Genomic DNA, 22,296 nt, shown 5'->3' with positions numbered 1-22,296 from the left:
GCTCATATCAAACTTCTTGGATCCTAATAAAAGAATAAGGAACAATCTGATTCCTTCTAAATCCTCTGGAATCCACAGATTTCAAAAATTCCTAATATGTTCCCAACACACTGTCAAATTCACATCAGAACATATTAAGGGCAATCTCAGTGTATAATGAGAGGTACTGTTGTTAAGTGCCATTGAGTTGATTCCAATTCATAGTGGCCCCATGTGACAGAGTAGAACTGCCCCATGGGGTTTTCTTGGCTGTAATCTTTAGGGAAGTGAATGGCCAGGTCTTTCTCCCATGGAGCTGCTGAGTGGGTTCAAACCTCCAACCTTTCAGTTAGCAGCTGAGTGCTTAATTTTTGTGCCAACAGAGCTCCTTAATGAGAGGTACTAACTTCTTTTATAAAAGTTACTGTTTTAAGCAGCACACTATGATTTCAGTTACACTGTAAATGAATCTGGTAAATGTTTTTTCCCATCCACTGGTACGAATATCCCACGAAAACATATAGTATCATAAATCAGCAGAAAATAATAACTCATTGTTAAGGCATTTTTTACTTATGTCTACCTAATTAAATGCAGAATAAAACCATCATCTCTTTTTATCATTTAATTATTATTTACACCGATTTCCATCATGAAGACTGGCTTGCACCTATAGGTCCGAGACCTTAAAGAAATCAGGCTTCCAGGGACTGAATTGCTAGGCGAAGGGCTGTGGGGACCATGGTCCCAGGGAACATCTAGCTCAATTGGCATAACACAGTTTATAAAGACAAAGTTCTACATTCTACCTTGGTGAGTAGCATCTGGGGTCTTAAAAGTCTGTGAGCAGCCATCTAAGATATTCCACTGGTCTCACCCCTTCGGGAGCAAGGGAGAATGAAGAAAACAAGATACAAGGAAAAGATTAGTCCAAAGGACTAATGGACCACAGCTACCATGGCCTCCACCAGACTGAGTCCAGTGCAACTAGATGGTGCCCACTGACTGCTCTGACTGGGATCACAACAGAAGGTCCCGGACAGAGCTGGAGAAAAATGTAGAACAAAATTGTAACTCACAAAAAAAGACCAGATGTACTGGCCTGACAGAGACTGGAGAAACCCCGAGAGTATGGAACACGGACACCGTTTTAGCTCAGTAATGAAGTCACTCCCGAGGTTCACCCTTCAGCCAAAGATTAGACAGCCCCATAAAACAAAACGAGGCTAATGGAGCATAACAGTCCAGGGACAAGGACAGAAGGCAGGAAGGGATAGGAAAGCTGGTAATAGGGAACCTAAGCTTGAGAAGGGACAGTGTTGACATGTGGTGGGGTTGTTAACCATTGTCATAAAACAATATGTGTACTGTTTAATGAGAAACTATTTGTTCTGTAAACCTTCATCTGAAGTACAAAAAAAAAAGAAAGCCCTAAAAAAAAAAAAAAGAAAGAAAGAAATCAGGCATCCACTAGTGGCTAAATCGAAATCTTCAACCTAATAGGAACCTTGGATTCCAGAAGAATAAAACTTTGGACCTATTTAATATCAGTTTAATAACATTTCATATAAACCAGCCTCCTGAACTATTCTGAAAAATTAAGATTCACTGAGATCCGAAATAGTAAAGGATATTTACCTGCTAACGTTACAAATGGCCTCAAGGGAAGATTTAGTTTATATTTAAGACTCCTTGTATTTAAAAAGAATAATTTATAATAGCTCCCACTTTGCAGAACCTCCTACCATGCTGATGTTATCCATGCAACATGTCAATTGATCTTCACAACTCTAAAAAAGTTTTCTCTATCCTCAATTTACAGAGAAGGAAATCAGGGGTATAGAGCAAGGGGAACATGCTAATAAATGGCAGATCAGAATTTGACCCCAGGTCTACTTGACTTCCTTGGCCACACTCTTTCCATCACACCACACTATCATGGTACAAAAGGTTAACACACTTGGCTGCTAACAGAAAGTTTGGAGATTTGAGTCCATCCAGAGGTGCCTCAGAAGAAAGGCTTCGTGATCTACTTCCAAAAAATCAACCATTGAAAACCCTATGGAGCACAGTTCTACTCTGACATACATGGCGTCGCCCTGAGTAAGAACTGACTCATCAGCCACTGGTTTTTAGCTTATTACCTATTTGAAGAGAGCTTGGATCAGTCATGTCAGAATCAGTTTTATTAATCCAGCCTCTAGTCTTCAATGGGGAGACAATGCTTTATAGTGAAAAGAGCAGAAGAATCTTCTTCCAACAGCTTCTTCTAAGACACAGTGAAGAAAAACTATGAGAGGGGTGACAAAATGGATTCATGAATCCTTAATTCATTTACTAGCCATGACTAGGCCAGTAGGAATAGGGACAGCAGATTATTAAACCTCCTGTATGAACTCCCCAAGCCCTTTTCCACATGTTCTTACTGTCTTCTCAAATCCTGCCTATCTCCATCACAATCCTCCTCCAAGAGCAAGTTCTCAAAACGATTTATCCCACTTTTAAATGGGGTTTTCACTATATCAGCAGGAACTTTGGCCTCAGCCCAGGCCTCTGCTCCACTGAACTAAAGCCCTTCTGTTCCTAGTACACCTCACTCTTGTGATCACAAGAAGTAAATGTTCTGCACGTTCATCCTTGTTATCTTCCTTCCATCGTCATACACCTGGCTGAACCAGGTCTGTCTGTACTTCTAAATCCCATATTTTAGTACATTCTATTCAAATAAAATTTCATGCTTTGCCATAGAAGTTGGACACTGACAAACTTTCTAACTAGAGAGATTTTAGTCCAATGTCCTAAGTGTTATCATTTAGTCTAATATATTTTTCTTCTTCAATATAATGAATTTTTCCTGATTAGTGCAACTTAGCACAATCAAAGGGAAAGTTGCTGCTCAGTGCCTTATTTGGCCTACCTTATTAAAAAATTCTAAAGAAGAGTTTAAATCCCTAATCCTCACAAAGCAGAACTACTGCAAAAAAAAGAGAGAGAGAGAGAAGCCAAGGATGTGTGGACTACTGCATAAGCCAACTCCTTCGCTCATCTCCATCCCTAACTCTGCTGGGGCAGGCATTTGGACATTGAAGACAGGAAGGGAGAAACAGGAGGCCAAGCCTTGCTGTTCTGCCTGAGGCAAACTGCAATAATACCAAAGCCCCACTGGGGTAGGGAAATGAGGACTTTAAACCAGACAAGATCATATATACTAAAACCGAAATGTAATTGAACGAATATCTACCAGAAATAAAACTCTTAAAGCAGAAGTGCCTGGGAGTTATTGGATCAGACTGAGGTGGTATTAAGCAAAGTTGGTAGCAGTTACTGGAAACAAATATAACCATTCCATGTTTATACCTCACCAAGCTGAGATATCCCAATCCAATCTATATAGAGACATTGCCCTAAGTCACATTTACTAGGAAGAATACAGGAATTTATTATGTGGTCAACTCAAATATGGCCAGGAGGTGGCCCACTTGAGATTTATTTATAGGAAAAAATGTTTTACCAAATTAGGTGTCATATGAACTATGCCCTAACTTTCCTACCTTCCCACTAGTGATGATTACTATTGTGAACCTGTTGCTGCTACAAGTCCCAGTGGTAGGCATGAATCAATTAGAAATTATAAAAGAAATTTAATGAGATTAATTTATTTTAAACTGCTCATATTTAATTCCACTAAAGTGGCATTATGAAACTGGGAAATAAGGAACATTTCCTGGCAAAAGGAGAAAGATGCATACAAAGACTCTAAACCCACTTGCACAAGTTGGTTGCAATCACATCCGATACTCGCATGGAGCCCCTCAGCTCAAAGAGATTTTTAATAAAATGTTCTTTCAAAAATGCATGATAAAGAGAAAATGCAGGCACATGCATAAAGATTTTTAATCGTATAATTCACTACTGAAAAGATTTGGAACACTCTTGCTGAACACGCCATATTGAGTGGAGAAATGAGAAAAACGGCACAGACAATGTATTCAAAACCAAAGAACAAAAGTTGGGGCTGTCAATCCATGATCAATACCTCCTACAGCTGTGGAAAGAGCAACGGAGAGCAGGTTCCATGTGCTTGCATAGACATCGTTGAGTCCTCACCCTACTTCCTTCATAGCTTCCCCTAAGCCCCAGCAAATAGGCGGGCATGAGCAGAGTAATTAGTGATTCTAATAACTATTTTGATGTTATTAAATAAAAGATTGGATGTAATTTTGCAAATATATATAAAAAATTAAATTTGAATGATATTTTTCCTACAGGATATTTTATCTCATTTTCCTTATGGTGAACACACTCTTGCACACAAACTCACACACATGCTCTTCTCAAAGATAGCTGGGAGAGAAGGGAATCTCATGGTCTTAGGCGGTGGCTCATTGCAAACACTCATACCAACTGGTAGGAATGGACACTCTCAACATGCTAGTGGGAGGTGGTCGTGTTTCAGGAGCTTCACCCTCAGCTTTGGCTATTAGATTTGAACTGTGGCCCTAATACGTTTTTCAAGTGCTAGCAAATTTTGGTAAAATTTTTCAGCAGTGTCTTCATCCACGTCCATCTGGAAATAAAAGCAAAAATAAGCATAACTTGGATCTTAAAAGTAACGGAAAATGAGGTTAATAAAATTTGGATTTGAAAGGAAGGCATTTGACATGTGTGAGAAGAAAATTAAACATCATGGAAGGAAAGAGACCAGCAAGATAGAGCTGCTGAGGTAGCAATACAGGGAACTCTTAGGAATCACAGGGAACTTGAGGACATGTTATCTCACAGTCGTAACCCCATCCCTTCCCAAATTGACTGGGACTCCTCATAAACAGAGAAGCTGACAGACCTGACCTTTGCTGCTCCCTTAGTACCTGCATCTCCATAGCAGAAGTCCTCACTACCAAACAGTCAACACATCCCTATATTAAATGTAACAGGGCCTTCAATTCTAAAATCAAGACTCTTTCCTAATTATCCAAGTAGTAGCAAGGTAAGTAGCATTTTCCATATTATAACAGTTGATTCCCAATGGGCATTCTTTCCTAATAGAAAACAAGCGATAATTATGCATCTATAGCTACTTCCCTTTTACCTCATAGCTTTCCTAAGTTTAAAATAATTCTCATTCAAGAGAATACACTCTGAAATCTGATTCTGAGGGATCAGAATCCCTAAGTTGAAGAGTTCTACAGCTCACCTTGACTTTACAATTTAATCCTAAATATCACTAAAAGATAAACAAAACTGTTTTTACTAACATACATATAACCACCTTATTTACACAAGTCATCTTACAGTTTTTCCATAGGATATTGGAGTTGTTAGAGGTTTCACAGATTGACTAGTTCAACCCCAGTCCAGACATGAGAAATGACTTCTTCAAAACACACAGAAAATAGAAATATGTGTTTTCAGTTGATTTCCCACCAGTGAATTTTGTTTGAGACTTCAAAGTCTGATCACCCTGTGTACACCAATAATCCTCCTTAGTGGTGAAGACAGCAGGTCCAGGAAAGTAACCTTGAGGGCCATAAAATTAGTTGCTGGACTAATATAGTTTCCCAAAGGGTATTCCATGAGATGTTGCTCAGTTCTCTAGGAAAAAAGGACTCTGGGCTAAAATGAGTGTGGGGAAACCCGGGTTAAGCAATAAAAGCAAATTTCTCTGTCATGGGATTCTCCAACTGTTAATGTCATTATGAACATCTAAGGGAGGAAATATACCATGCTGAATTCCACCAAATGATAGGACCATAGAAATTTTTCCATAAATCATCCCCAGGGATGGTGATAATCTATGAGCACACTTTAGAAACACTATCCAGGAGTAAAAACTAGATTAAAACAAGCTTTTTATCTTATAAATAGTCAGCAATGATCTTATAAATTCCAGGTGGCAATAGCATGAATGACATTTTTCTTAAAGGATATCTTTTCTTATTTTCCTTACAGGTATTCCTACATACACATGCGCATACACACACACTCACAAGCACGTACACATACACATACAAATGTGGCAAGAGTCTCACTCAAAAACTTCATGGACTAAAATGGCAGAAAGGGTAAGAAGGTGAGGAAATAGTTGTGTTTGTTCCAGGTGCTTTATATATTTTATGTGTGTTGTCTTAGTTTCATTTCACAGATGAGAAATCGGACGATCAAAGGTCTTAAATATTTTTGAGCCTGCAGAGGCAGCAAGAATGGAGCTGGGGATGGGGGGCTTATTATTCTGTCTCCAAAGCCCCTGCCCTCCCCAATACATTAGGCTGCCTTGTCCATTTCCACCCAAAAGTTTAACAATAACAACAAAAACTGTTACATGTCAGGCACTGTGCTATAGGCTAAGGGTATGAAGATAAATCTGGCACAATCCCTGACCTCAAGGAGTTTTCAGTCTAGTGAAATAAACAGACCAAAAGCCACATTCGACTAAAATTGCTGTTGCAGTCACAGATGTTGTCTTCTCCACCTCAAATGATTAAGTACAGCCAATCATGGTCATTCTATTCCCCCTGCCAATCAGCCATTCAGGAAAGGTCATGTGACTCCACCCTTGCCAATGAAAAACAAGGGGAAGATTACTGAGGACTTCTGGGGAAGGTATCTCCATTCCTAAGAAATAGACCCAGAGGAAATAGTGGCTTTCAGGAACCGATGAGAAGTTTACTGTGACTGTCATTGTTGTTGTTAGGTGCTGCTGAGTCCATTACTGTGACTAAACAAAAAAAAAAAAACATTGCTATCGAGTCGATTCCTAAATAATTGATCATCCAAATTGGAACACTTTTAAGTGAAAGGGGATACTACCAATACAAAAAATGGGGCATTGGTTGTTCAATGGTAGAATTCTCACCATCCATGCAGGAGACCCAGGTTTGATTCCTGGCCAATGTACCTCACACACAGCCACCACCTGTTTGTCAGTAGAGGCTTGAGTGTTGCTATGATGCTGAACAGGTTTCAGCTGCACTTCCAGATTAAGATGGACTAGGAAGAAAGGCCTGGTGATCTGATTCTGACAATCAGCCAATGAAAACCCTATGGATCACAACAGATCCAGGCAGCGCTTTGTTCTGTTGTACATGGGATCATCATGAGCTGGGGGCTGAACTGACAGCTGCTAACACCACCACTAGGCATAAAATGGGCAAATCTACTTATACATCACACTAAGGAGTTTGGACTTTTGTCTGGATTTGGCTACTTAACAGCTTTTAAGCAAGGAAAGATTATAGTCTCATTTGGATTTTAGATACATCTTTCTGGCCGCAAATGGAGAGAAGGAATTTGTAGGGACAGGACTGGAGTCAGGGAATAACACTGGAGGCATGGTCCATAGGAGAGAGGTTGAGGGACTAAATGAGAGCAGGGCACTGGGGATAAAGAGGAGGGGCAGGTTTGAAAGCATTTAAGAGTAGGATAATCAGGAGAACCTGGTGACTGAGTAGGTCCAGAGAGGGAGAGTAAGACTGGATTACAGGGCGGCACTCAGCTTCCTGAATTGGACACCTGCATGGAAGATTATGTCATTTCTCAGGAGTGGGATCACATGAGGAGCAACAGTCCTCACCTCACCCTGGGAAGGCCTACCAGTTACCAGTTGCTGTCAAGTTGATCCCAACTAATGGTGACCCCATATGTGTCAGAGTGTAACTGCTCTCCATAGGATTTTCAATGGCTGGTTTTTCAGAAGTAGATCACCAGAGTTTTCTTCCAAGGTGCCTCTAGGTAGACCCAAAATTCCAACCTTTCAATTAGCAGTTAACCATTTACACCGCCCAGGTACTCCTGAGAAGGTCTACTGTTGTCGTTGTTCTGTGCCATAGAGTCAATTCTGACTCATAGCGACCCTATAGGACACAGTAGAACTGCCCCATAGGTTTTCCAAGGAGTGGCTGGTAGATTCAAACTGCCAAACTTTGGTTAGCAGCCTGAGCTCTTAGCCACTTCGCCAGCAGGGCTCGTAAGAAGACCTTGGCAACCCAAAACCTGAAGACCTTGGGAGGTTGAGCTCACTTGGATACGCTAAATATGCTTGTGTATAAGACGCCATCTTGATAGAGACTGTGGAAAGAACATTGAAGTAGGGGAATTGTGTTCATTTTCCTACTTCCAATCTTTCTGGCAGAGATTAGAAATGAGAGGAAAACTTGAGGGAAGAGAATCAGTTTGCGGCTAGGAGTCCAATAAGAAACTATCAACAAGAATAGATCGAGGGCAATATGTTGCAATGCATCTGAGGCATAGGAAACGTCAAGAAGACAATATTCGGATTTTCTTCCCATTATTGGCAGGAGTCACTCCATGCCTGGATCTTAGACCACACCCATGTTGTGGCTGTAGTCAAATCATTCTTTTTCTCCCAAGAATCAATCTCTCCCCCTCATTTCTCTCCTTGTTATTTTATCAGAATGTTAATATAATTAGGGGGACTGAATTTTATTAAACAACTCCAATATGCATCTAAGATAATATACGTAATGTAGGGGTTGCTGGTCAGGGTACAGAACACCCACTGTCCTATTGCTTGAGAATGCATTCATTCATTCAAAAAAATCTATACTGAGCACCATTACATGACAGGTGCTGTCCCCTCATTACTGAGAACAGAAAACAAGACGTGACCAATCACTGACATCCAGGTCCCAGGCTAGTACTTCATGCCTGTGAATATTCCAGCCCAATGAAGACATCTGATGGGCTGGTGTTTGTCAGGAAAACACTCTACTTTTTCTCCTCCCAACTTCCTCTCCAAATCAATGACCACATCATGCACCTTTAAACCCATTGCCGTTAAGTCAATTCTGACTCATAGTGACCCTATAGGACAGAGTAGAACTGCCCCCATATGGTTTTCAAGGAGCAGCTGGCGGATTTGAACTGCTGACCTTTTTGGTTAGCAGCTGAGCTCTTAACCACTGAGCCACCAGGGCTCCCATGCACTTTTACAGGAGCCAAAAGAGTGAAAAATGAGAAATTTTTAGGTAAGCCTTAAATGTGATTGAGATAAAAAACAATACAATTCTTGTGGGTTAATGATAAATTTTCTCTTTTCTTATTACAGACTGTTATGAGTCTAAAAAGATTCTGCATCCTCGGTGCCTGATCTACTAGGGGAAAAATGCAGAGCTGAATTTCAAATTCTCAACGGAATCCAGATTCTCTGGGGCCAGTGAGGCTGGATGGACCCCTGAAACTGTTGTCCTGATATAATCTTTAAACTTTAAACCTTAAACCAAAACTATCCCCTGAAATCTTCTTTGAACCCCAAAAAATAGCTTGTTTTAATTAGTAAAGTACATCTGCTTTGAGCATTGTGCTCTTTTAAAGAATTATCTACAGGAGATCAAATTGACAATGGCAACTCAAAAGTTTGGATAGGAAGCTTAGGGGGTAGTGAATTTAAGATAATGGTGGTGGAATAATTTCTATAAGAATAGGAGCATGGCAGCACAACTTGAAGAATGCAATCAATGTCACTGAATCGTACATGTAGAAATTGTTGAAATGGTGTGTCTTTGGCTGTCCATAATTTCACCAAAATAAAAAAATTGAAAACAAAACAACACTGTATATTAAAACCTACTACAGCTGATAATGGGCAAAGAGGTATTGGTCTGAGAAAGACTTAAAGAGTAGTTAAAGGAAAGCTACTTTCAGTTAATACTACTTTCAGTTAACTACTTTATTTGGCAGCTCAATGAACACCTGTTTATCGTCTACCATGGATAAAGGCCTTGTGCCAGGAATTGGCGACACAGACAACATGCATGTATAACCCTCCTTCTTAGAGCATTTATTCCGGCAGGGGCACTAAATAAATTCAATCAGTTTTTAAATCACAGTATGATAAGTGCTAGGGAGGAGAAGTACAAGTGCTAAGAAAGTCTAAAACAGGTTTGGAAAGACAAGGGAGGCTTCTATGATGACCTGACAGGTAAGGAGAAACTGACAAGGTAAAAGGGTGAGGTAGAGAGTTTCCGGAATCCATAGGTGGTGCAAACGGTTAACACGCTCAGCTGTAACCCAAAGGTTGGAGGTTTGAATCCACCCAGAGGTGCCTTGGAAGAAAGGCCTTGTGACCTGCTTCCCCAAAAATCAGTCATTGAAAACCTTATGGAGCACAGTCCTACTCTGAAAAAACACATGGTGTCATCAGGAGTCAGAATCCACTCTATGGCAACTGGTTTACAGCATTTCTGGAAGGACCATGAAGCTGAGCAAAGACCGTTGGGTGATAAGAAGCATGAGGTAATGAAGGTGCCGGAGGAAGAGCAGTGTGGCTGGAGCTCAGGAAGAGAAGGAAGAGATGGGCAGGAGTGGCTGAAAAGGTTTGTAAAGAAGGCAGGGGTCTCCCTACTAAAAGTTAAACAATGTAAAAATAACTCACCTTTTGGGGATTTATATAATTTTTTCCAAGGCCCGTGGTAGCACTATGGTATTTGGTGAGTGGGTTCAGAGACTCAGGCTTTTGCTGGAACAGCCACAGCTGGAAAACGAAATGGAGGTGTTAGTAATTCACAGCTACCCCAGCCAGGGGAGGCTCTGGCACTGGTCACCTAGTACCTTAGACTAAACAAACCTCACAAATCCTTTATAGTTCAGTGATTGCATTCACCTGGAAAGTGAGCCAGAAGGAAGTGGGACAAACTGATTAGCAATGTCCTTTACAAATTACTTAAAGAAAAAAAGAATCCTGTTAGAGTTGTCTCCTTCCTTCAAGCTCCACCTAGTGTAACTTGGCACACTCTGTGTCAAAGCAAGATACAGATCCACGATCTCTTGGGACCTTGAAAATGGAATGACAACACGTGGATCAAAACAGACCCCTCAAACAAAACTAACTCAACATGTTTTATTGACTTTGTTACGATCGAATTGTGTCTCTCAAAAATACGTGTTGGAGTCCTGACCCCTGTATTTGTGGATGTAATCCTATTTGGAAATAGGGTTTTCATTGTTAGGTTAATAAGGCCATATTGGTGTAGGGTGTATCTTGAACCTAATCACTTCTGAGTGATATAAAGAGCAGCAAGACACACAGACATCCCAGCACAAGTGGGAGAGAAGATAGATGCCATGTAAAAACCACCAAGGAACCGAGGAACTGCAGAAGCTGAGACAAGGATCTTCCCCCAGAGTTAACAGAGCCCTCCCCTAGAAGTGGTGCCCTGAATTTGGACTTTTAGCCTCCTGAACTGTGAGAAAATAAATTTCTATCCTTTAAAGCCACACACTTGTGGTATTTCTGTTACAGCAACACTGGCAAACTAAGACAAACATTATTTGGCACAAATTTATTATTAGTCTAGTTTTCCAAGTGGAACTGGCGAACAGGTACATCCAGACCCAGGTGAGAAAGACAATGAAGATCTAAGCCTTGTCTGCTCTAGCAGCTCATCTCATCCAAATTACTGAACAGGTGTCTGTATGGACCTGGTACCAAACGATCACTATTATATCTCATGGTTCGCCAAGAATATCAATGAAATAAACCCACCAACCTCAGATACTGTGCAACTGGTTTTTTCCAGAACAATTTCTCATACAAGTAGGAGAATCTTATCATCCTTCAGAATATATGTGAGGATTTACCTGGCTATATACCTGATTTGTTTGCAAAAATAACTCATCTTGCAAATGGGCAGCTGACAATTACAACAGATGGACTCTGGGAATTCCACGGCCAATAGACCTTCCCAGAGAAGAGCCCTAAACTGGTTCAGATAAGTACTGCTACCAAGGTTTCACCAATCTAGGCAAATTGAGGATTCACCCTTCTGGTAGACCTATAATTGTAAACTCAGAGTACATGTCAAAGTACTCATACTTTCTCTATTATTATGTTTTGGTAAATAGAAGAGCCCTTACTTGATTTAAACATTCTGTTTAAATGAGCCTTATGCTCCAACTTAAGATGCTATGCCAATAAGAAACTCCTTAAAATTAAGAACCTCCCCCTTCCCTGACACCCTTTTAACTCAGTACTGAAGTCACTCACAAGGTTCACCCTTCAGCCAAAGATCAGACATGTCTATAGGGCCAACAATAACACCCGTGAGGAACATGCTTCGTAGTTCAATCATGTATACGAGATTAAGGGGCACACCAGCCCAAAAGCAAGGACGAGAAGTCAGGAAGGGACAGGAAAACTGGACGAATGGAAACAGGGAACCCAGGATGCAGAAGGGGAGAGTGTTGATACATCATAGGGTTGGCAACCAATGTCACAAAACAATTTTTGTATTAACTGTTTAATGAGAAACTAATTTGCTCTGTAAACTTTCACCTAAAGCACAATGAAAAAAACAATTAAGAAAACTGTTACAATTTTTAGGCAGCCTTGTTGGAGGCCTGATAAAAGCTTGCTATCACAGTTTCACATTAATGATCTCACAGACTAAAAGATATTCAAAAACAACAACATTTTAACTCTCATGCTTGGGCAGCTTTGTCACATTTAGGAGCACAAATCACAGATATTTTTCAAATCATTGACAAACATAATACGCGGATCTCTCTCAGGTAATATGAGCAAAGTCTGGCAAATAAGTTCGTTTCTCCTGAGCCATGACTGTCAGTAGCTGCTTCTGGATCGCCATGTTGAGAAAGATCCCGAAGCCTTAACACTTACCAATACTTCCGCTCCGTTGTAAGGTGTCATTGTGAAAGAGTTCACAAAAAAGCGCAGCTGAGTGAGGGAAGGAAACAAGTTATTCATTAAGCACTTGCAATATTTTTGATAGTTTATCTAGGGCCATAAAAACAGAATTTTTATTTAATCTTTTTCTAATTTAATAATTATGTTAATTATAGATAGTTGGAAAGTATAAAAAATATTACAAGAAGCTCAAAAATAGATACGGCCCCACCATTCACTCTCATCTCTCACCAGAGTTAACATATTAGTATATTTCTTTCTAATCTTTTTTCTAAGCTCTGTCAAAAGGAGGAACATTGAACAACAACGATAAAGATATAGAGCAGTCTTTACTTTTTGGTTTCTATTAGGGGTGGACATTATGTAAAAGCAATGGTTCCCAAAGTGTATTCATGGAACATTCTTGCCACTAGATGCTCTCAAAAAAAGGGGGTTTGTGTTTAAATACACTTGGATGCTCATTCACAGTGACCCGATAGGACAGAGTAGAACTGCCCCATAGGGTTTCCAAGGCTATAAATCTTTATGGAATCATTCCCCTGCGGAGCAGCTGGTGGGTTTGAACCACTGACCTTTCGGTTAGCAGCCGAGTGCAACCAGTGTATTCTATATCTCTCCTCCCAGGAATTCACCTGGTGGCATAGTGGTTAAGTGCTATGGCTACTAACCAAAAAGTAGGCAGTTCAAATCCAGCAGGTGCTCCTTGGAAACCCGACGAGGCAGTTCTACTCTGTCCTATAGGGTCGCTATGAGTCAGAATTGACTTGACTTGGCAATGGGTTTGGTTTTGGTGGTGATATGAGCATAGCAAAGATCTTGGGACATTCCACAGCAAAGAAACATATTCCCATGAAAACTTTTTCCCTTCCTTCCTTCCTTCCTTCCTCCCTCCCTTCCCTGCCTCCTTTCCCTCCCTTCCTTCCCTTTATTATTACCTACTAACATTTTACAGCAGAACTAGATTCCTACAGAACACACTTTGGGAAATACTTTCTAAAAGAAAGGCAGATCTTACTTGATGTTCCCATGGTCCCTCACTCAATTGCTCCCCAGAGCCAGGCAGCCAACATGAGATAAGGGAAGCAGGTCTAGTTTGTGTAAGACAGTAAGTGCTGAGGTGCTTGCATCGCACCTGGTGGTACCTGCTGAGTTACATTGCCTCAGAAAACACTGTGTGAGCTGAACAAGAATGCCAAATAAAATCCCACCAGGTTGAACCCTCTAGAAGTCAAGAACTAATAAACTTTGAAGACTCCTAAAACTTTTAAATTTACATATAATTCTGCTATCTTCATTTCCCAAACCTGAAATCCATCTTCTATGATCCCAAAGTGACTACATTTTTATAATGAAGACATAGTTCTTATTCACCAACAGTATGACTGGCACCAGGAGCATCCAGATAAAAGGAGGCAGAATTCCATACGTCAGGTTGGTCATCACTGCCCCTGGACACACCACACTGGAATACAGGCCCTAGGGATGCAGAGAGAGAGGGCTATGAGGATTGGGGTCATCTGATTTGTACTAAGTCGTTATCATAAGCAAGATACCATCCTAGGCAAATTTCCTTTTATTTCCCCTGAAATTGGAGAGCTCTTCCGTTCAACAGTCATATATTGTGTGTCAACTCTATGAAAAGAACCTGGAATATAAGAGAAGGTCTCCACTCCCAAGAAACTTCTACTACAAAAACAGTGACAGCTATCCTGTGCCTTTACCTAAGAGATGATCGGGGGAGAGACGGTGGTTCCACAGATGTAATATCCATTGCCTCTAGCTTGAGGTAGCAGCTTTATGCAGCAGAGAAGACTGGAGCTGCTATAACTCAAGAACTCAGAATGAGAAACTTAGCCTGGGTCCCATCACCCTCGTAAATTCTGCTCCTATAATGAAAGTCTCAGTCTGCACAGAACTTTGTTGGTGGCTTTTAGCCATTCTGTTCCATTGAAAAGCACTACTTCATCTTTAATGATTTGCTAACCACAGCAGAATCACTCCACTCTTTTATCTAGTTTAATTTTTGATAGCTCCATTTTAATACCAATAATTTCTTTTAAACACATATTCATCATTCATCATTTTTTTAATCTTACTTCATGTAAATGGAGAAGAGAAATTGCCAATGTCAATGAGATAGCCCATGTTTGGTCTGCATCCTAAAAAAAAGAAACCCACTGCCTTTCTTTCCCCAGTTAGCGGTATAGAAGTTTGTTAGCCCTTAAAGCAGATCACCCTCCAAGTTCCTTGTATGGTCAAATAAGAAGCTCATAACACTGTCTGGGGAAGGCCAGGTGACTCAATCTCATGAGCTTTGGCAACACATTACTTATTTAAATTTATTTTAATGAACGCAAATATAGCAGTTACTGTAGGTCTCATACTGTTCTAAACTCTTTATAAATATTGACCCAGAGCTTTCTGCAAAAAGAGTAATGAGTCCTATCTCAAGGATAGCTTAGAATGCTGAGACAGCTGTGTTGGCTATCTTTTTAGAATCACCCAGTCCCTAGTTGAGGAAATCTGTGAACTAAAACTCAGAGTCTCCAATACATACAATCGATATTAGACCAAAAATAAATAGGCAGGAAGTCACAGCCTATTGTTGTTAGGTGCTGTCAAGTCAGTTCCGACTCATAGCGACCTTACGTGCTACAGAATGAAACACTGCCTGGTCCTGCACCATCCTCACAATCATTGCTATGTTTGAGCCCATCGTTGCATCCACTGTGTTAATCCACCTCGTTGGAGGTCTTCCTCTTTTTCGCTGACCCTCTACCAAGTATGACGTCCTTCTCTAGGACTGGCACCTCCTGATAACATGTCCAAAGAACATGAGACCAAGTGTTGCCATCCTTGCTTCTAAGGAGCATTCTGGCTGTACTCCTTCTAAGACAGACTTGCTCGTTCTTCTTGTTGTCTATGGTATATTCAATTTTCTTCACCAAACCAATTAAAAGGCATCAATTCTTCTTCAGTCTTCCTTATTCCTTGTCCAGCTTTCACATGCACGTGTGGTGAATGAAAATACCATGGCTTGGGTCAGGCGCACCTTAGTCCTCAAAGTGACATCTTTGCTTTGTAACACTCTAAAGAGGTCTTTTGCAGCATGTTTACCCAATGTAAGTTTTCATAGGCATAAAGCAATGCCAGAGCAAAAGGACTGGCAAAGACCACAGTGGCATTGGGCTAAAAATGCCTTAGGATGGAGAAATTCTTAGAAAGAGCAAGAGAACAATACTTACAGAAGGCCAGGTTATGAGCTGTGTGCTTGAGATACACCTGCCACAAGAGTCACTATGCAGAGCCCATGCCCAGTGCAGCAGTGAGGTGCTGGGGACACAGGACCTTGCGGTGGGGGAGAATTTCAAGGTAGTAAATATGCACAAAAGGAAAGAAGGGAATTTTAAGCAAAGACCTGATGATTGGCCACTAGTAGCATTTTTTTTAATTTTCAAGAAGAAATTCTTCAATGTTATTCTCTGACAGAAGATAAGCATAGGTGCGTTTTCCTCCAAATATATTAAAGTGCCTAATGAACCTCATGATGAGTGATTTCTTCCATAAATAAAAGACTCCAGATAGCTGCACAGACTGACTGGCATCCAGATGAAGCTGGAATCCACACATTTTCTCTATTCTCTCATGTCTTAGCTGTCTATTCTCCTTTCCTCAATGTCACAAAGTCTCTGCTATGGTCTTTGATGGGTGATAGCAATGTGGCTACCCAAAGTGTGCTTGGATATCTGCCACAGGAGCTCAGGGTTGGTTTGTAGTTGGTAAATTTTTTGGATGTTGTGTGTCCTATTCATATTATAGATTCTTTACAGAGGAGATCATGAGAGAATTGGGGTTGGATTAATTCAACCACAGAGTTCTAAGGGAACAATGATTATTTTAGTAAGAGACAGATGAGGTAACAACTGCTGGAGAGACCCCTATTCACCCTAAACATCTGCGTAAGATGGCTAAAGTGAACACAGAAAATGAAGAAAGAAAATCTGAGGACTGTAACATACTGGGATTTTAACTTATAAGGGAGAGAAGATTTAATCTTTAGAATTTAATTTTTCTTTGGAAATTTAAAAAGGGGATGAGGTATTATGTTGTTCAAATTTAGGAATGTTATATATATTGTCGATACTGTGTATTTCTTCTGTCATTTAAGCTCATTGCTTAACCTCTAGAAGCTATATTGGACAATAGAGCAGACAATTGGAGAAGTGAGACAGAAAATAGAAAGTGAATTTTTTACTTTGTGTATAGTGCGACCCTAGACTTAATTTCATTAATGAACTGTTCTGACCCATTCCAGAACCTTCTGGGGGAAATAAGTTCAACTGGTGAACTGGGAGGAAAAACAAAAGAGCTGTAGTTGGCATCAGAGCAGTGGTTCTCGAAGAGTATCCTATAGACCCTGAAGGGTCACCAAGACTCTTTCAGGGACCTACAGTATCAAAAGTATTTTCACACCAGTACTAAGACATTATTGCCTTTTTCACTCTCATCTCTCACCAGTGTACAGCAGAGGCTTCCAGAGGCTCCATGACGTGTGATGACATCATCGCTCAGATGGCTAATGGAATGTGTGCTTGTGTTGCAAAACTTCTCAGTTTTAATGTCTAATATGGTAAACATATATAGATATAGCCCATATAAACAAAAGTTCTTTAGAGTCCTCAATAGTTGTTAAGAATGTGAAGGGGTCCTGAGACCAAAAAGAATGAGAACCATTGTATTACAGGAAAGGTCTCAGAAGAGGAGGAGCAGGCCTGCCCTGAGAAGCTGTGGCCTCCTCTCCAGGGCACAGCCACTCCTCTGGGAGACCATCATTTTGACTGCCAAGCCCGGTGGGTTAGGGTGCTGCAGGAGTCATTCCCCACCGCTCCCACCTTCCAGCCAGGCCATAAATAGGAACTTCTGCCCTCTTGGAAGGATCTATCAGGAGCTTCCATACCTCCTTGCACCTCCTGCTTACCCCTGTCTGTGGAAGGAGGGGTGACTTATAGGTGAAATGAAATAAAGCATGAACATGGGCGGCTCAGCTCTTTCAGAGCTGGCTTGCCCACAGCAGTTCATGTTCTTCTCTTCCCTGCTTCCTCCATTTAGGAGGTTCTGCCAGGTGCCACTGGTGGGAGGGTAACAGTCGCCCAGCCTGTAGCTGAAGGGTAATGTTAATTCACAGGTGAAGGACTAGAAAAAAATCTAATTTTAGCCTCAGGTTCAGTTTTTCCAGAAATAAAGCCAATCTTGTAATCCTTACATGTATATTACTCAAATAATGCATAAGTTAAAAGGGAAAGTGTTGTGAATAATTTACCTCAGACCCCAACATGTGAACTGAGGTAAATACTGTTCTCTTTGTACCTTGGCTACCTCACCCGGAAAATAGCGATATCATAGCTGCCTCACAAGCTTATGAGATGATACATATAAAAAGCCCAGGACACTGCCATAATGGGTAGCTACTGCTCTACTATCATTCATTAGATAAATCAGACATCCCAAAAAAGCTTAAGAATGCATGAGAATGAGCTACATAACAAGAGTGCCATAAACCCTATTTGCTGCTCTGAAATGTTCTTTCATGCCAACTGGCTACACAACCCTGCTCAAGTGACCCTAACGTACTTTCTGAAACCATAACAATCATTTTGGTGGTCAGCCTCAAACCAGGAATTCAACTGTAATAAAGAAGCTCCAGCTTTGCCGTTTCCACATCACTGAGACAGGTTTTACCCGCTGGTTGAAGTTTCTGTTCAAAGCCACACTCAAGAGGTCAGTGGCGTATTTGGAAGAGCTGTATGGTTCTTGGCCTTTGCTGTGCTGGAAGTCCTCAAGGCTGAAATTGGATTTCAAGGCGCTGCAGGACGATGTCCAGATGAGCCGAGATGGACGGTCAGGGTGACAGAGGAGAGGTTCCAGCTCTTGAATCTGAGGATGAGACAAAAACCAAACCAAACTGTACCTTAAAATCTAGCATGGAAGCTTGCAGAAATGTTTGATGCTTGTATAAATAAACGAGCAAGTACAATCAAGACCCAGCTCACAAACATTAGGATGAAGGCAACCACACTAGCTTCTCAGCTATAATAATAATGTTTGTATGAGTTACTATTTATCGAGTACCTCCCAAGCTCCAGGAATAGTGATGGACACTTCAAAGATGTTGTCTTTGATCCTTAAAAACAACCTGCCAGGTTGTGTTATCAGCTTCATTCTACATATGGTAAAGACAGGTGAGCTAGTCACAAAACTCAGCTACTCTTCTGTTATGGATTGAATTGTGTCCCCCAAAAATGTGTATCAACTAAGCCATGATTCCCAGTATCGTGTGATTACCCATCATTTTGTTATCCTGTGTGATTTCTCCTATGTGTTGTAAACCCTGCTTCTACAATGTCAATGAGGTGGGATTATCGGCAGTTATGTTAATGAGGCAGGACTCAATCTACAAGATTAGGTTGTGCCTTAAGCCAATCTCTTTTGAGATATAAAAGAGAGAAGCAAGCAGAAGAGACACAGGGACCTCATACCACCAAGAAAGCAGTGCCAGGAGCAGAGTGCATCCTTTGGACTCGGGGTTCCTGCGCGGAGAAGCTCCTAGACCAAGGGAAGACTGATGACAAGAACATTCCCCCAGAGCCAACAGAGAGAGAAAGCCTTCCCCTGGAGCTGGCACCCTGAATTTGGACTTCTAGACTACTAGACTATGAGAGAATAAATTTATCTTTGTTAAAGCCATCCACTCCACCTGTGGTATTTCTGTTATAGCAGCACTAGATAACTAAGACATCCTCCTCTTCGGTACTCAGCTACAATGTAATCCCCAGTTTCCCTTGCAGTTAGGTATGTCATGTGTATCACTTCCAGCCAAATGGAATGTGAGCAGAAACTATCTGTAACGTTTCAAAGTCTAGCTTATATAAATCCTCCAAATGCAATTCTCCTTCTTCCTTATCTGCTAAATGGATACTGCGCCCAGAATGACTTGAAATCCATGTGTAGGAAGGAGCAGAGTCTCCACCTCCCTGGGTCCCTGAATGACTGCATGGAGCAGAACAAGAATACCTACCCCCTCCAACCACCAACTAGACTTTATGTGAGTAAGAAATAAGCTTCTATTGCATTAAATCCACTGAGATTTTGGAGTTACAGAAATTAGCTTTATATGCATTGTATGTTAGAAACTAGGAAGAGTCAGCTTAGAAAACTGGAGATGTCTCAGCTTATAAAACACATACATTAATCTTAAACCCAGGTTTGTTGTCAAAAATTACTGTAATATTCCAAATTTTTACTTATATATCTACCTGTATACAAAAAGAGGCCACAGGATGTAGGAGCAAAAATTAAAATGTATAGTCCCACTCTGCCTGTTTTTGCCCCATTCACCCAAATAAGGGATTCAAAATTGTTCAATTAGAAGCATTCTTCAAGAAACTTAATACACCCGTTCCTCACTTATCAACTATCTCTTTATTAACATTTTACACTTATGACAATAGTAAAAAAAAATCTACTATCCGACTATTTTGCACATTAACTATGTACATCTGGCAGTAACGAACTTGCATCAAGGTGCGAGGCAAGAGTAATGGCTGGGATGGTTAAAGTTATGTGTCAACTTGGCTGGGCCATGATTGTCAGCAGTTTGGCAGTTATGTAATGATGTAATTTAGCACTTATGTAATGATGTCATCATCTTTCATTCTGTGATCTGATGTAGTCATAATTCATTTTTGCATAACAACCTGGTCTTTTGAACCTAACTGATAAGTGAGGAGAGGGTGTATATGCGTATATATATGTATAGATATAGATTTGTTTCCTATACAAATATAACATAGGTACAATTATCTCTTATTTTACAAATGAGGAGACTTAAACTTAATACAGACAGATTAGTAACTTGCCCAAAATCCTTCAGCTAATAAATCAGGGAGGTGGAATTTGAATCTAGGTAGTCTGGCTTTGGAACTTAGGCATCTATCCACTATGCTGTAGGGGAAAGGAAAGAAAAGAGCTGAATAAAAGAACAGAGATAAATGACAAAATGTATAGCAATGGAATTATGTTTCCTTAAGGACTACATCCAACCGCTATTTTTTTTTTAATCTGAAAATTATGGACATGGGAATAACCATCCTAAATTAAAATGAGGCCACCAACGCTGCTTTAGAAATAAAATCAGAGGCTAAGAAGGTCATCTTGGCCATCTGGGGCAGGTTTTCATAAAAGTAATACCATTCTTTTCTACAAATACTCTCAGACTGCATGGTGTCCTTCTGTGGCACTCCTTCACCCCTTTTCTCTTTGGGATGTTCTTACATTCATTTTAATCAGGTTTAGAACTATTGATTTGACAAGGTCTAATATTCAGCCAGCACAACCAATAGAGTTTTATAGGTTTTTTTTAAATTTGGGGCTACTTCCATTTGAATGAGTAAATAGCAATGCACTGAGCCTGCTGGGTGTCCCTTCCTTCCCCCACAACCCAGAACCTTCCCACTGAACTAAAGAGTTATTTCCTGGTCCACCAGGGACCTCCAAGATCCTGCTCCAGTGCTATGGTCTGTGTCTCTTCAGATTAGTTGATTCCTATGCCATACTGGTTGCTATTTTGAATATTACCCCTGGATATAATGAGATGCAAATTCAGTGACATGTAATTCTAGATACAAAATCAGTTTTTCCAACACCAAGAAACTACACCTGACCTTACCAAAGTTAGGAATTACTTGATTTATATATTAAGGTAGTTTTATCTATGACATGAGTGATCCAGGAAGGAGCACACAAGAATCTCTCTAAAGCCAGAAAATCTCTACATTTGGAATAAAATAAAACTAACTTTCTGAACATGGGTCTAACCTTTGCTTAATGTTCTTCAGCAATGCCTGACACTGAAACACATATAACAAATCTAACACAGTTGTCAATACCAACACGTGTAACACACTGGCATGAAGAATTGCCTTCAGCTTGTCTACTCTCTTACCTGGGGCTATTAAGACTAGCTTAGGACAACATTCTTAATTGGATCAGTCTACAATTCTTATTCTGTCTTGTATACAGCTTCTTTTTGGTTTATATTTTCTCTCCCTCAAATGTGACACTTTAGAAAAGAAGCAGAAGAAATCAGTGTATAGCTTTGCCAAAAACTATTAGTTTACTAGAAAAGCATTATCATATTATGTATCACAATTGTATGCAATACTGAATACATAAGCCTATACAGGAAAAGCTTTCTTACCAGGATAAAATGGCCAAAAACATTAGTTTCAAACACCTCCTGGAGCCCATCGGCTGTGATGTTGTCATCCTGGGTCAGCAGTCCTTCAGCTGTAGAGAATATATGAATCATTTTTCTAAAAGAGGAGAAGATAAAAAAAGTTTTACTGAACACGCTACGTAGTTAGAAACCAAAAAGTTGTTCCTTTTCTAAAGAGTTGTGTGAGAATTGAAAGCTATGAGTGACCATTTCAATACTTGACCCCCAACAGGTGCTCAAAAAATGTCTTTCCCCTAGTAAGCAGCCATCTAAGATGCATCAATTGGTCCCAACCCACTTGGAGTAAAGGAGAATGAAGAACACCAAAGACACAAGGAAAATATTAGCCCAAGAGACAGAAAGGGCCACATAAACCAGAGAC

At 40.4% G+C, this 22,296-nt stretch overlaps 1 protein-coding gene across 1 annotated transcript in view; it reads right to left on the bottom strand.

The window, feature by feature from the left end:
• Positions 1–4,327: 4,327 nt before the first annotated feature.
• LOC101361551 (3-keto-steroid reductase) overlaps positions 4,328–22,296 on the bottom strand; it is a 30,039-nt gene continuing 12,070 nt past the window's right edge. The window contains exons 4-9 of the mRNA XM_012558201.2: positions 21,897–22,011; positions 18,380–18,574; positions 14,012–14,116; positions 12,614–12,670; positions 10,370–10,468; positions 4,328–4,546 (exon numbers count right to left, since the gene is read on the bottom strand). Of these exons, the coding sequence (XP_012413655.1) occupies positions 4,460–4,546; positions 10,370–10,468; positions 12,614–12,670; positions 14,012–14,116; positions 18,380–18,574; positions 21,897–22,011 (658 nt within the window). The 3' untranslated portion in view covers positions 4,328–4,459. The remainder of the gene's footprint in view (positions 4,547–10,369; positions 10,469–12,613; positions 12,671–14,011; positions 14,117–18,379; positions 18,575–21,896; positions 22,012–22,296) is intronic.

The sequence above is a fragment of the Trichechus manatus genome, unplaced genomic scaffold (genome assembly GCF_000243295.1).
Source record: "Trichechus manatus latirostris isolate Lorelei unplaced genomic scaffold, TriManLat1.0 scaffold00145, whole genome shotgun sequence".
NCBI lineage: Eukaryota > Metazoa > Chordata > Mammalia > Sirenia > Trichechidae > Trichechus > Trichechus manatus.
This window is presented reverse-complemented; position numbering and strand designations above follow the sequence as displayed.